The following is a 15,914-nucleotide window of genomic DNA, read 5'->3' as shown; positions in this document are numbered from 1 at the left end:
TACTTGAATGTAAAATTTCCGAAGCTTGCAATAGGGCAAAGCGTCTTCTCATATTGATCTACGTTTGTTTCGACAGGATTCAGTAATACATAACTATGATCTTCATTTGTAGCTTCACGATAGTAAGAAAATCTTTCATCTAAATAAAACTGCAGAATACAAAACAATACCGAACATTTTGTCCAAAAATAAGAGATTTATAGTGATAAGCACGCCAAGACGTTTGTGCCTGCAACAGACCTGGCGTTAGCCGTGCCTAGCTGACGTGACGTCACCAACAAGCGCCGAGGCTTTCCTTTGAGTCGGTGTTGGTCCAGGACTAACTTCGTGACGTACGCGCCGCGGCCTGTCTTTCTCGTGGGCCTCGATGGCGTGCATGTGACGTAGGTGCCGTTGTGCCGTCTGATTGGTCAACGCTCAGACGCACGCTCATAATATCTGACATGCTAGATATTGCTCTGCACATTCGGAAAAACTCCCGAACGTGCTATTACACGCTATGACGTCAGATTCTCTGCAAGCTCAACGCTCAACGTTCGGATGCACGGTCTGTAGTCACGCACTTTACTGTGGCTTCCAGACGAAGTATGTAGATGCGGAACTTAGAGCACACAGTACCATGTTGCTAAGATCAATGCATAAAACACACGCACACACACGCACACTGTGGGCGAGAGCAGAGCAGGTGTGAGGCGATGGGACTGACCTTCCTGCGGATGATCTGGGCGCGCACGTGCGCCTCGACGATGTGCGACTTGCGCATGTCGCCGACGCGGAACATGAGGCAGTGGAAGCCGTCCCGCTGGCAGATGACGGCGTGCCGGCTGAACAGCAGCGTCTGCGTCCGCTTCTTGGGCCGCGACAGCTTGGCGAACACGATGCCCACCTGCGAGCAAGGCACGACGAGCTAAATCACCTGTGCGACTCGGCACTCACATGTCTGGTACTGACAAAAGACACTTGTTAGTTCACGAATACCTCCTAACAGTCCACCGAACGGCCTCTGCAAGGGGAGCATACACCCAAAGGATCGGCCATTTTCCTCGTCGTTCGTGCTATTGTACAGTGAGTTGAGAAAGTCACTATGCACTGAATTACTTTTAAGCTCGATTTTCTGAAAACGCTTGAGAAGTTCATTGTACAAGATCAGAATTCGTTGCATTTAAGTATGATCTACAAACGTGTGGAAGACGAGCGAAATGTCTGTTGGGCAAATGCTTCCCTTGTGAATGATGTCAGTAGATATATTCGTACTCGTACGTGGTGGACAACATTAAATGTATCGTTATATATGACGGTAGTATTTTCACATGTCCCCAATGAAGTATATCAACGCCTGTTTGCAGCTAGGGTGTCCATTTAATTATCATTTCATTAATTCATTAAATGTATCGGGAAAATATTTCTGTTATTTCGTGCCGACGTAGTCCAAGCAACGAAGAGATCATTAGAAAAATATCCGAAACTACTCCGAACCCAAGACTCAAGTAGCTCAAGTCAGATACAGCTTGCAGAAAAGTCCAACAAAATCGGAAGGCTCCTTAGATGTGCGGGTGGTATTGCAAAATTACAAAACACTACGTCACGCTATGAAACAGTATCTGTTTTATATTTTCAACTAGCTGTACACAGCCACGCTTTGCTATTGCCCAATCTGCTTAAATGGAAAATAAAGCAAAGAGAAAGCACGCGTTTCAAATGTGTATGGGAATTACATATACGTCCTAATATCCTTCTCTCTCCTGTCTCTGTCCATCTCGTCCTCCCCCTTTCTTCGTCCATTTCCTCCTCCTTTCCTCTCTCTCTCTGTCCATCTCCTCCTGCCCCTCTCTCTGGCCCTCTTCCCCTCCCCCTTTCTCTCCATCTCCTCCTGCCCCCTCTCTCTCCCACTCTCTCAGTCCATCGCCCCTCTTCCCTTTCTCTGTCCATCTTCTCCTCCCTCCTCTCTCTCTCTCTCTCTCTCTCTCTCCATTTCCCCGTGCCCTTCTCTATGTCCATCTCTTCCTTCCCGTTTTCTATGTCCACTTCCTCCCGCCCCTCAGTCTATTACCCGTTCCTCCTCTCTCTCCGACCTCGAGCGTTCTTTATGGTTATCGCAAATTCAGATTCTGTAGTAGTGTCCTAAATATAAACAAATAATTCATAAATACAACTTTCCTGTTTGCTAGCAACGGTTCGTTATTGTATATTTTATAACGTTTCCCTAGTATTAAATTTATATAAATTTGTGCATTACAAATACTTAAGATGTACGTGAATAAAAACACAGAAGAGTACCAGTGGAACGTTATATCAAAATTTCAAAGCAATCAAGTTGAACGTTATGTCAAAATTTCAAAGCAATCGGTCAAGAACTTTCGGAGATACATGATTTTGAACAAACGAACATATAAGTTTTTATTTATATAGTTGCTAATACGTTGTCAATAATGTATATGTTTTCTTTGTTTACGGTGATGATTTATTTTAATACCGTGTTACTAATTTCACAACAGTTTCAAACGATTTTATAAATTTTTCAAAGTAAACAAGCTGGCAATGTCAAGGATGCTGCATCGTATATAATCAAAGATACTTGTACGATCTAGGTGGTACACAGGATCTGTGGCGTAGGAAGTGAACAAGAGAGTGTCGGAAGTTAGCAATGTAGCTGCGAGAAAGAGTGCGCGAATGAGAGTGCATGCACATGTAGGCATGAGGGGCATGAAATTTTATATAACACAGCGCAGTTTTACTTAATGAAGGGGTTTCAGCAGAGTTACTGACGGAAGAGTATAACGGGACTAAAACACGTTTATAAATTATTCGCAACTGGAGGGTGAGCCACAGTCAATGAAATTGTTGACGCCGAACGAATACGTCGCACAAGCAGCTTAACCTCAGGTAAGACCGTAACATTTCAGACAACTAGTACTGGAAGAGACTTGTTAGTATCGTAGAGTTTTGTTTGGACAACACATTGGGGCAGTAAAAATTAATCTTAATCCCATTCATTTACCCAAGTCATCATTAACATAAGCACAGTCCGTACTCCATATCCTATCTTTCTAACAACCGAATAACGTATTGTGATAAAGAGAAATACTTCAAATACAAAAATGACAAACGTGCCAGAAAGTAATGCCAAATATTTTCTCTTATGTTGAAAGAGCTATTCTTGCTTATTAAATAAAGTCATAAATAACATTATTATGCAAATATTGTACTGAAACTATATTTGAAAATTCATTCAGTACTGAAGTAATCGATTCAGGCAAACGATAGCGCATTTTACTCTCTTACTCATATATATGCATATTGTGCAATTTTATGTGTCTAATAATTTCATGTATCGATCGCTTGGCTATCGTATTTCAGCGTTGTTTTAATATGTTGCTGATAATTGTCATTTTATTTATATTTAATTATTTTGCTTTTGGTATTGAATTTTGATCATTTGGACGAAGTAGTTAGTTACACTAAGTGACAATTAACTTTATTCTGAGGTTACTCTACATAAATATTATAGTATGCGTAAGACAAATTTCAGTCAGTTTTGATTTCAAGTAATTCTAAAGTGTGCAATATAATAGTATTCAACTAACTAAATTTTATGGTAACCTGCAAATTCAAGTGTGCTCCCATCACCATTGTCGTTTATGCACGTTATCATGAACTATTACGTAAGTTCATATTCAGTCTAACCCAACCAGTAAAAAAACTATTGTCCACTTTAGGACTGGCGAACGTATTATTGCACTCAATAATTTCATTTTTACTAACCTGAAGTTTCGTGGTTAGTAACAACTTAGAATAATTAATCAAAATTAGTTTTTATAATCACGCATGTTTGCTCCCGATCGTTATTAGCGCAATGTAGCCACATGTCGTTCTAACGATTAGTTGTACACTTTCCTACATCATTTTGGTTTATTTTAACCTGAATTGATACCTTTTCCGATAATAAGGCATACTTAAAACGTAGTTGATTGCCGAAGAGTGTGGGACAGTTACCGTATAATCTTCGTCTCAAAACATAATCAAGATAAACAGGCTTCTTTACAGCAACAGATTCCCAGCTGAGCTCAAGTTAAAGCTTCCAGAGCAATCTATGCGTGTCTGGTTCTGGTTCCTGTATGTTGCGGTACCGTCAGTGTTTCGGATTGAGCGTGGTTCAATCTGTGCTAGTATGTAAACTCAGAGAACAGGCATCATTATGCGTTAATAGCCATTGCGTAGTGTTTAGACCGTTGTTTGTTTCAGAATTACCCATCTTGTCATTGCGCCTGTGTCTGCGTCAATATCACAGGCACATATTGACAAAAATGTGAAGCACCCTGTAACACCATAGCTCTAATGCTCTACTGATTTATTTTGATTTTGTTTCATTTAATATTACATCGTTAAGCTTCTGTAAATATGTTTGCTTGAATCGATAACATAAAATTGTATACTCCTTTCTTTGTACGAACTTTGATATCATGATTTGATTGTATGCTGTGTAACATATCTCTCGTTCAAATGCTTTGACCCATTTGGAGGGAACAAAACTTACTGTATATAATTGCAATTTTGTGTGAATAATTTTTTGTAGGCATGTTAATATGTGCAAATGTTCTGTGTTATTCAATGCGTTTGTTTGTTGTTATGTAAACTGCTGATCCTCACTTAGGAATCTTAGTATTCTGTGTATAAGAGGTGTAGTGGTTCCCCTCGGGAACGGAACTGTGTAGCGCGCGCAAATTGAGGTTGGCTTAGGTGGAAAAGGTGGAACTGATAGTCAGTCGGAGGCGAGCTACGAGTCGGAGACGAGCCAGCAGTCGGAGATGAGCTACGAGTCCGTGCACTGCCATGTAAAAGACACATATGGTGCTGGTTCCGAGAGAGGCTTTTCCGGTTACTTTCCAAGGCCTCGGATGGATGGATAAATAGCTGGAACTATTCTGGAATTTGTATCTGTCGTCGCCACCAAGAAATGACAGAGTCCAGCAATTCAGTCTGTGAATCCACCTATCAACATGCAGTTGCCACCACGTTGCGCAATCACTGTAACGTAATACTATAATGATGTACAGTGAAGGATCAGCTTAATGGATGTGTTATTGTGCTGAAATATAAGGTAATTTATATCTGAATCTATGTACCTACCTTGACTTTTCTCCTCATCATAACACCTCTCAGGGTCCTCTCCGTTTGAACTAAAGTGATTACCGAGTGTCCTTACTGAAAGTACGTTAAAACTCAGTTTGCTAATTAATGCCTATTGGACAGAGTAAAGTTAAAGTTAATGTGGCAAGAGAGTGAGTTAAAGTTAATGATGCTTGCTGAAATAATTTTCCTAGTAAAGCTGCTTATTAATGTATTGTTGCCAACTTCAAATTAAAATCTCTCAAGACTGAGGCTTATAGAGTTTTGCTTAGTAAATGATCACATTACTGCCTGTTGTTAATCTCAGAAAGTGGGTCAGTATCTTACATTAATGTTAATTTTATGTCTCACGATAGTAAAAGTAGAAAACTGCATAGTAGGAAATTATATGTTCATGATTACTAAGTGTTTGTCTCTCTTGTGTGCATATTAACAGTATAAAGACCACTCAGTTTGTGTAAGCCCTGAAAGTGATAGTGTTTTTCTGTACGTGTTATAATTTTGCAAATAGTTTTTGTGCTGCTCCAGTTGTTAGCTTCAATCTTAAAACATATGTGTGTCAGAGTTCATTGCACTCGCGTGTGGCCAAGTCTAGGTTGTGTTTGTCCGTTATAGTTACTTATACCTACTTTCTGAAACGAGAATGTTAATCATTCTCTTGCCTAGTTAGGCTGGCGACCGTTTTCTTTATCCGTTGAACAGTGTAGATAGGCAAAATTTTGTTTGGTACTGTTCAAATATTTACGTAATTCTGACTTTCATTTCCGATAAGCCACTTCCGTTAGGTACAACACGGTCAACTTAACAAAATTCCTCCCAGAGGGTAACACTGCTATGCTGCTTTGTACCATAATTGCTTTTACAAAATAGTTTTATGTCACAACCTGTTTCTAGCATTGAGGTTATGGTGCAGTAGTAACAGCGGACAGGAGTGTTATACGTGGCTTTACCGTGACAGGACTATTTGTTCTGTTGGGGCATACTACGTAATAAACCAAATTTGGTATTTGATTGAATAAGCTACGTAAATACGCTGTTGTAGTGTTATAACCCTGAAAGATAGTAGGAGACGAAACGAAACTTTACTGGTTGAGAGGGTAAGTGATTACAAAAACGAGTCTAATTTACAAAGGACTTGGCAGAATGAGCCTACTTGTCGCTATGAGGTTGTACCCCCTCTGGCCTAGACTCATGCGGTGATTCGGTTGAGAAGGGTGTCACAAAGCCTCTTTATCCTCTCCTGGCACAAGCTAGCCCACAACTGTTGCAGCAGGTACTTTATATGCTGAATACTGGCACTGGGGAGGAGTCGACATCCAGCCGGTCCTATATACGTTCTTTCAGGGCCAACACGGTGGTTTTGCTGGCCACAGGAGTTCACCAGCCTCACGCAGGCAGATCATAGGCATGTGTCACGCGTGAACGAGAATTGCCCTGCTGAAAAACTGCACCAATAAACTGTCGTGTTAGATGTAGTACATGAGGAAGCAGGCAGTCCGTGATGTACCTTGACGTGAAGTGGTACCTGATGGCTCTTCAGACTAGGCATCTCCAAAACCTTGGAAGAGCGAGACCTCTGTCCAGCTCGCCACCGTACTCGCTGAAGATGGTCATCCGAGTTTGTGCAAAAGCAAGATTCATAGCTGAACACAATACAGTCTTCGCACGAGACGGTAATTCCCTAGTATGGCTGCTGACAGTCTCCGATCAATGGTGCGGGATGACACAGTATACTGCAGGGAGCCCTTAGCCGTTCTCGGGTGGCAGACGCAGCTGTGAAGGTGTTACGACGTGCTCGGTGGTTATCGTCCGTTGTGGTAGTCAGACGTAGTCGACCGGAACCTTCACGACGAGTATGCTGGTCATCACATTCCCATACGGTCCCATGGAGTCACTGTTACACCTTAATGCTCCAGAAATGTTGATCTACATCTACATCTACATCTACATCCACACTCCGACGGTGTGTGGCGGAGGGTACCTTGAGTACCTCTATCTGTTCTCCATTCTATTCCAGTCTCGTATTGTTCGTGGAAAGAAGGATTGTCGGTATGCCTCTGTGTGGGCTCTAATCTCTCTGATTTTATCCTCAAGGTCTCTTCGCGAGATATACGTAGGAGGGAGCAATATACTGCCTGACTCCTCGGTGAAGGTATGTTCTCGAAACTTCAACAAAAGCCCGTACCGAGCTACTGAGCGTCTCTCCTGCAGAGTCTTCCGCTGGAGTTTATCTGTCATCTCCGAAACGCTTTCGCGAAAACTAAATGATCCTGTAACGAAGCGCGCTGCTCTCCGTTGGATCTTCTCTATCTCTTCTATCAACCCTATACGGGACGGATCCCACACTGCTGAGCAGTATTGGGCGAACAAGCGTACTGTAACCTACTTCCTTTGTTTTCGGATTGCATTTCCTTAGGATTCTTCCAATGAATCTCAGTCTGGCATCTGCTTTACCGACGATCAACTTTATATGATCATTCCATTTTAAATCACTCCTAATGCGTACTCCAAGATAATTTATGGAATTAAGTGCTTCCAGTTGCTGACCTGCTATATTGTAGCTAAATCATAAGGGATCTTTCTTTCTATGTATTCGCAGCACATTACACTTGTCTAGATTGAGATTCAATTGCCATTCCCTGCACCATGCGTCAATACGCTGCAGATCCTCCTGCAAATCAATACAATTTTCCATTCTTACAATCTCTCGTTATACTACAGCATCATCCGCAAAAAGTGTCAGTGAACTTCCGATGTCATCCACAAGGTCATTTATGTATATTGTGAATAGCAACGACACTCCCCTGCGGCACACCTGAAATCACTCTTACTTCGGAAGACTTCTCTCCATTGAGAATGACATGCTGCGTTATGTTATCTAGGAACTCTTCAATCCAATCACACAATTGGTCTGATAGTCCGTATGCTCTTACTTTATTCATTAAACGACTGTGGGGAACTGCATCGAACGCCTTGCGGAAGTCAAGAAACACGGCATCTACCTGGGAACCCGTGTCTACGGCCCTCTGAGTCACGTGGACGAATAGCGCGAGCTGGGTTTCACACGATCGTCTTTTTCGAAACCCACGCTGATTCCTACAGAGTAGATTTCTAGTCGCCAGGAAAGTCATTATACTCGAACATAGTACGTTGATACTAGCCAGCCAAATGGAGATCCACAACGAGGCCCATTTCAAAAGCTATCAGTTGTTGATAACAATGTCTCACACGAGTACGAGATATCTCAGCGTCTTTCACATTGATCACTCAGTATCTGACACTATTCACCCCCATTACATACCCTGCCAGTGCTGTTAACAACACTAAACATAAAAGACAATTACGCACTGTCGTGGACATTATACTTGTTACAGAGAATTGTAACTCTAATCATTCACATATCCACAGATGGTGGTGAAGCGACACTGACGTCTGACTGCGTCTTCTGGATGTTTCACTTTCTTTGTCAGGCGTGTATTTCCTGCCAGAATGAGACAATCACTGGCGTCCTATTACGTCTGTGACATTAGGTATGCTATTCTTCAACAGAAGGACAAAGGAAGAAATCTAGTCATATTACACCGTTATGACAAGTAATACATAAATAATTCAGTGTGCTGTTAATGGCATATGAACTTAAAAAATTGCATAAAAGCTAAAACAATAGCCATCATACAAGTTTAATGTTAATACTTCACAAAACACATTCTGATTGTATTTGGGTAGTTTATTTGTATGTAAACTCCATCCGAATTTCTTGTTGACTGAATTTTCTAAAGATTGTTTCACAGCATTTTGTCTAAGGATAGAAGCTGCTAATCTGTAGCTGTTCTGTCAATGCAGCAAATGACTTTTCTGCAATTGGTGCAGCTGGCCTTAGTACTGCCAAGCACACGCTTAAGCAGCAGTATCTAAATTTCTACTTCATGAAACCAACGTTAATCGCAGAGAGTATGCATTTTTACAAAGAATAAAGTATGAGGAGTTCTTTCTTTGAGCGGACAAAATCAAAGAATCAGTTTTCAATTTTCGCCAGACTCTTGAGATGCAGGAACAGACCTTATTGTTTGAGAGAACCCGAGAAAGACTTTAACTACAAATAATCTAAAAACAGAAATCCCCTCTGTTCATGAAAGTCCGTAGCCAAATAAACTCACTGCTCCGTCCGGTTTAATACTGCTCTCTATGTGATTTTTGTGGTTTCCTCTGATTGATTGATATGTCAATGATTTTCCAGATGAATTCAAGGATTCATTATTACATATAATGTTTCGACACCTCACCTAAGACCGGAAGGCGCTAAATAGACGTGAGGGTGCGAAACGAACGAGACGTGAGATTAACTGCCACCGGTTCAAGTGTGAGGCTGCTGGCAACGGGGAGTTGTCATAAAGTAGAAACTCTACATCTGTTATGAAAACTAGCGATGAGTGACTGGGTTACCTTTCTTTTTGAGTCATCAGTGTTCCTACTGGTTTGGTGCGGCGCGCCACTAATTCTTCTCCTATGCCCACCTTTTCATCTCAGGGTAGCACTTGCAACCTACGACCTCAATTATTTGTTGGAATATACCAATATTTGTCTTTCTCTACAGATTTTACCGTCTACCATCGACGTTATTCCCTGATGTCTTAACCGATGTTCTAGCATCTGTGCCTTCTTTTTCTCAGTGTCTTCCACATATTCCTTTCGTCGCCGATCCTGCGGATAACCTTCTCATACCTTACCTTATCAGTCCACTTGATTTTCAACATTCGTCTGTAATACTACATCTCAAATGTTTCTATTCTCTTCTCTTCCGGGTTTCCCAAAGTCTCTGTCTCACTGCCACATAATTCTGCTCTCCAAATATACTTTCTCAGAAGTTTCTTCCTTAAATTACGACCTATGTTTGATATTAGTGGATTTTTCCTGGCCAAGAAAACCCTTTTTTCCAGCGGTAGTCTGCTTTTTATGTCCTCCTTACACCGCCCGTTATGGGTTATTTTGCGGCCTAGAAAGTAAAATTCCTTAACTTCATCTACTTCGTGATCACTAATCCTGACGTTAACTTTCTCGCTGTTTGCATTTTTGCTACTTTTCATTACTTTCGTCGTTCTTCGATTTACTCTCAATCCATATTCTATACTCGTTACACGGTTCGTTCCATTCCGCAGATCCTGTAATTTCTCTTCACATTCACTGAAGATAGCAATGCCATCAGCAAATCTTATCATTGATATCTTTTCACCTTGAATGTTAATTCCACTTTGAAACTTTCCTTTATTTCCCTCATTGCTTCTTCGAAGTAAAGATTGAACAGTAGGAGCGAAAAGCTATATCGCTGTCTTACACCCTTCTTAATCTGTGTGCTTCATTTTTGGTCTTCCACTCTTATTAATCTCTCCTGGCTCTTGTACATACTGTTTATTACCCATCTTTCCCTATAGCTGACCATTTCTTCAGCCTTGCTTCCATTGTCAGCCGCAACGTCGGAACTGCCTTTATGGTGTTTTACCTTTCCCAAAGCCAACCTGATCGACGTCTAACAGATTCTTGCTTTTCTTTTCCATTCTTCTATATATTAGGCTTGTCAGCAACTTGGATGCTTGAGTTATTAAAACTGATCGTGCGATAATTCTCGCACTTGTCGCAGTTGCAGTCTTGGGAATTGTGTGGATGACGTTTCTCCGAAATTCAGATAGTATATAGCCAGCGTCATACGTTCTAGACAACAACGTGAACAGTCGTTTTCTTACCACTTCCCCCAATGATTTTAGGAATTCCAGTGGAATGTTATCTATCCCTTCTGTCACCTACTCGTTACAGTATTCTTGGACAACCTCCGAAATTTTGTCGGAGGTGTTCCGGTACACACCATACTGAGTGATAGGCAGCTACGATCTTACCAATGAGTGTGGACCGATGACTTCATGTAACCCCATATGAAAGACTCATCGACGTTTATCTACCTAGATAGCACCGCCAGCCTCGATGCAGAAACGTAAGCTGTTCAGAAGGACGAGGCTCCAATGCACTGCTTAATTAAGGGCATAGTGCCGCCTTAAATGTTCATTTGCGGCCGCTGGTTCCTAATCTCAAATATTTAGTTAAATACATTGAAAAGTTTCAATCTCGGTAGTTGCTTACAGGTATTTACTTTAGTGGAACTCGCACGCTTGGTCAGTTTCATATTTAAAAGCTATTTTCAAGTACTTTCTATATAAAAAACTGAAAAAATATGCATCAAGTTTAGGCTTATGCTTACTGAGATACAAAATTTTTTTTACAGAGGACAGCCTAAGAGTTGTAGTTACTGGTGCCAGTAATCGTATGTTATCCGATTATTTAATAGCGGATTTAGCAGAAGAGAGGGAGCACATAAGGTGCAAGCGTCAAATTTAAAAACAATATGTTCACTGAATCCATTACAATAACAACACTTTGTATGCAAGCTATCTTCAGATGTAAAATATCGCTTGCAAGTCATTTGTAAAGCTTACTTGTCACACATATGTATTTATACTTGCATGTATAGTCCCTTGTTTGTGCTAGCTTATCTTTACTAATTGTCTGGCAAAGTTAACTTAAGTCGAAATACACTCCTGGAAATTGAAATAAGAACACCGTGAATTCATTGTCCCAGGAAGGGGAAACTTTATTGACACATTCCTGGGGTCAGATACATCACATGATCACACTGACAGAACCACAGGCACATAGACGCAGGCAACAGAGCATGCACAATGTCGGCACTAGTACAGTGTATATCCACCTTTCGCAGCAATGCAGGCTGCTATTCTCCCATGGAGACGATCGTAGAGGTGCTGGATGTAGTCCTGTGGAACGGCTTGCCATGCCACTTCCACCTGGCGCCTCAGTTGGACCAGCATTCGTGCTGGACGTGCAGACCGCGTGAGACGACGCTTCATCCAGTCCCAAACATGCTCAATGGGGGACAGATCCGGAGATCTTGCTGGCCAGGGTAGTTGACTTACACCTTCTAGAGCACGTTGGGTAGCACGGGATACATGCGGACGTGCATTGTCCTGTTGGAACAGCAAGTTCCCTTGCCGGTCTAGGAATGGTAGAACGATGGGTTCGATGACGGTTTGGATGTACCGTCCACTATTCAGTGTCCCCTCGACGATCACCAGTGGTGTACGGCCAGTGTAGGAGATCGCTCCCCACACCATGATGCCGGGTGTTGGCCCTGTGTGCCTCGGTCGTATGCAGTCCTGATTGTGGCGCTCACCTGCACGGCGCCAAACACGCATACGACCATCATTGGCACCAAGGCAGAAGCGACTCTCATCGCTGAAGACGACACGTCTCCATTCGTCCCTCCATTCACGCCTGTCGCGACACCACTGGAGGCGGGCTGCACGATGTTGGGGCGTGAGCGGAAGACGGCCTAACGGTGTGCGGGACCGTAGCCCAGCTTCATGGAGACGGTTGCGAATGGTCCTCGCCGATACCCCAGGAGCAACAGTGTCCCTAATTTGCTGGGAAGTGGCGGTGCGGTCCCCTACGGCACTGCGTAGGATCCTACGGTCTTGGCGTGCATCCGTGCGTCGCTGCGGTCCGGTCCCAGGTCGACGGGCACGTGCACCTTCCGCCGACCACTGGCGACAACATCGATGTACTGTGGAGACCTCACGCCCCACGTGTTGAGCAATTCGGCGGTACGTCCACCCGGCCTCCCGCATGCCCACTATACGCCCTCGCTCAAAGTCCGTCAACTGCACATACGGTTCACGTCCACGCTGTCGCGGCATGCTACCAGTGTTAAAGACTGCGATGGAGCTCCGTATGCCACGGCAAACTGGCTGACACTGACGGCGGCGGTGCACAAATGCTGCGCAGCTAGCGCCATTCGACGGCCAACACCGCGGTTCCTGGTGTGTCCGCTGTGCCGTGCGTGTGATCATTGCTTGTACAGCCCTCTCGCAGTGTCCGGAGCAAGTATGATGGGTCTGACACACCGGTGTCAATGTGTTCTTTTTTCCATTTCCAGGAGTGTACAATAAAAAATTCCTCTGTTTTCTTCAATTGCAACTTATTCTACAGATACGTTTGCTGCTTTGGCACACTGCTTGCACTACACTTATTTGTTACAATTTCGAATCTCTAATATGCTTATTGTTACATAGAGATATTCGTAGACATATTTGACACACTTGTAGATCTATGAACACAGTGATGTAAACAGACTGTATCTTTGCTGTTTCCGTTTCCCGTGTGGACAGTTTTCAATAACGAAAGCGAGTGGATACGGTGACTTACAATGCGACAGTAATTTTGAGGATGACTATTACCGCTGTCAGTAAATATTCTGTTTTTTAATTTGACGGTTGCACGTTACGTGCAGTCTCTCAGAAGAGGTATGTCTGCAGTTAAATAACCGTATAATACACGAAATGTTGGCAACTGTGAGTAGTTATTCAAGGCTTTCCTTTTCAAAAATATTTTTTGCATGTCAATAAGCCAAACATAAATTTTCTGCATCTTCGTTCTTTTTTTAAAACAGTGGCCTGTAAGCTCGGAATTGGCCAACTGTGCCAATTTCAGTAAAGTAAGTGCTTGTAAGCAACAGTTGAGGAGCAACATTTACAATGCCGTCCAATAAATACCGGCTGTGGTACTTCACAAGAAAAAAAGTAATTCACTTAAAGATCAAGTACCATCTATGTAACTGGACCATACCGCATCTCTAAAAGTCCCCGGACACACATTGCCAATCGTTTTAATGGCGCTATCTATTTTATTATGTGCATGGTCGCATTTGCGGCTAACGGCCTTGGTGGAATGGTAACACCGGTTCCCGTCGGATCACCGAAGTTAAGCGCTTTCGGGTATTGGTATAAATTACAGGCATGTAGCTTGAATAGTACATGAGTTATTGGAGGTCAAAGTGGCCGATTACTGTCGATCGTGTCAGGCCATAAGTGCTCCACATTTACACGAAAAAACGGTGGCAGCATGCTTATAAATATATTTATTCATCTATGTCTTTGTTTATATCCGATATATACGATTCATGTAGAAATTGGTTAAATATTTACTGTGTTTTAGAAAGTACAGAGACATTAGGCTACTGGCCTACTTTTGCTTGTTATTCCTTTGATATATGTTTAATTTGTTTATGTATTTAATAATTATATTGGAGCGTGTTTATGGTCCAGACGTAGGAATATTTATTTAATTTCAAGTTATTTAAATGTAAATCCAGTATTTCGTATGTGTTTCAATATGTTTGTGAGTGTAAGTTGGCTTGGAGACATGGAGGGAGCGCTCTAGCCAATCACAGCGCTCGTTACTAAGAGGGACGTATGGAGGTTGGGGAGGAGCTTCGTTTCCGGAGAGTACACGAGGTGGTTCGAGGCAATACGGCACGGGACACGGAGGTGCTGGACGCGACGGCGCGACGGACGCACAGTGGCGGGAAAGTCTTGGAGTGGAGCAGTTCGCGCGTGGTCGCGGGAGATAGAAATAGTTCGGAGTGCCGATTTGTGAACTTGTGAGATTTCCGTGGCTTCTACAGTGAAGACGTAGTATGCGTTTAGAAGCGAATATCTCGCGACTTATGTTGTCGTTCATAACTAATTACGTGCAGTAGTAATCTATTGTTTCCCTGTTATTCAACTTATATATTATATAGTTGCTGGACCATTGACACCAAAAAGTGTTTTGCAGAAATGTACCGCATTCTCAAAAGTACTTCTGCTATCATACTCATCATTTAAAGTCGTTAAAATAGAACCTGCAGACTTTATTTAATTGCAATCTTTCATTTATAAATGTCTATATTACGTTCAAAATTCGCAATTGTCGAGTGATGGGAACCATTCGACCCATGTGTCGATTCATGTAGTATACTGTAGACTCAGCAGTATTTGGCTTGTAATGCGGCAACTACGTATCCCAGAAACCTCGACAACGAAACCAGCCAAATTTTCAACTTTTAGTCTGAGGGTACGTAGTTGAGGGCCACAACATTTCATCATTTTATTTGAAAGCCCGCATCTCCTCCTCCTCCTCCTCCTCCTCCTCCTCCTCCTCGTCTCTATGTCCGTCCACCTACTGTTTTTTTTCCTTTTTCTGTCCACTCACTCCTTCACCCTCTGTCCATCTCCACGTCCCCCTGTGTCTCCACCTCACCCTCTCTAAATACATCTCCTCCTTCCCCCCTCTCTCAATCTCTTACTTCCGCTCTTTCTATCCATCTTCTCCTTGCCTCCCTCTGTCCACCCCGTCCTCTTTCCTTTCTCTGTCCACATTTCCCCTCCCCTCTCTCTATCCACCTTCTACTGCCCCCTACCTTTGACCATCTTCTCTTCCACCCCTCTCTGTCTGTCCATCTCCTCCTTCTCCCTCTTCTCTCTGTTATCACTCCCATCCCAGTAAGTGCTAGCTAGTTCTTAACCCCTCCCCCCCCCATGTATTTCTTTAAAGATAAAAGTAATATGTAAACTAAGTTTCGTTGAAATCGATCCAGGGGTATAGGAGGAACTTTTTAACCATGGACTTACTCACATACGCACATGTTACATAAATTTAACACATTTCAGACAGTTTTGTACATATATTTCACCTGCATCCGTAGTGAGTTTCACCCTGCAGTTTCGTTTCATGCAACACAATGTTTATGACACCATATATCCTGAACTACGAGTCGTACAGTGACAATTTTGAAGATACTTTCAGTGGTATTTTGAATACTGTCTGAAAAATCTGTTGCAGGTAGAGTTAGTAGTAAAGAAGTAATAAATTAACGGATCATGCATGATGCAGCAATTTTACTACAC

The 15,914-nt window shown here is 42.5% G+C and overlaps 1 protein-coding gene across 5 annotated transcripts in view; it reads right to left on the bottom strand.

Moving 5' to 3' along the window:
* Positions 1-15,914, bottom strand: part of LOC126235694 (G protein-activated inward rectifier potassium channel 3-like) — a 690,709-nt gene that overhangs the window by 410,513 nt on the left and 264,282 nt on the right. For all 5 annotated transcript variants that reach the window (XM_049944441.1, XM_049944440.1, XM_049944438.1 and 2 more), the window contains exon 3: positions 707-886. In XM_049944441.1, the coding sequence (XP_049800398.1) occupies positions 707-886 (180 nt within the window). The remainder of the gene's footprint in view (positions 1-706; positions 887-15,914) is intronic.

Source organism: Schistocerca nitens, chromosome 2, assembly GCF_023898315.1.
Source record: "Schistocerca nitens isolate TAMUIC-IGC-003100 chromosome 2, iqSchNite1.1, whole genome shotgun sequence".
NCBI classification, from domain to species: Eukaryota; Metazoa; Arthropoda; class Insecta; order Orthoptera; family Acrididae; genus Schistocerca; species Schistocerca nitens.
This window is presented reverse-complemented; position numbering and strand designations above follow the sequence as displayed.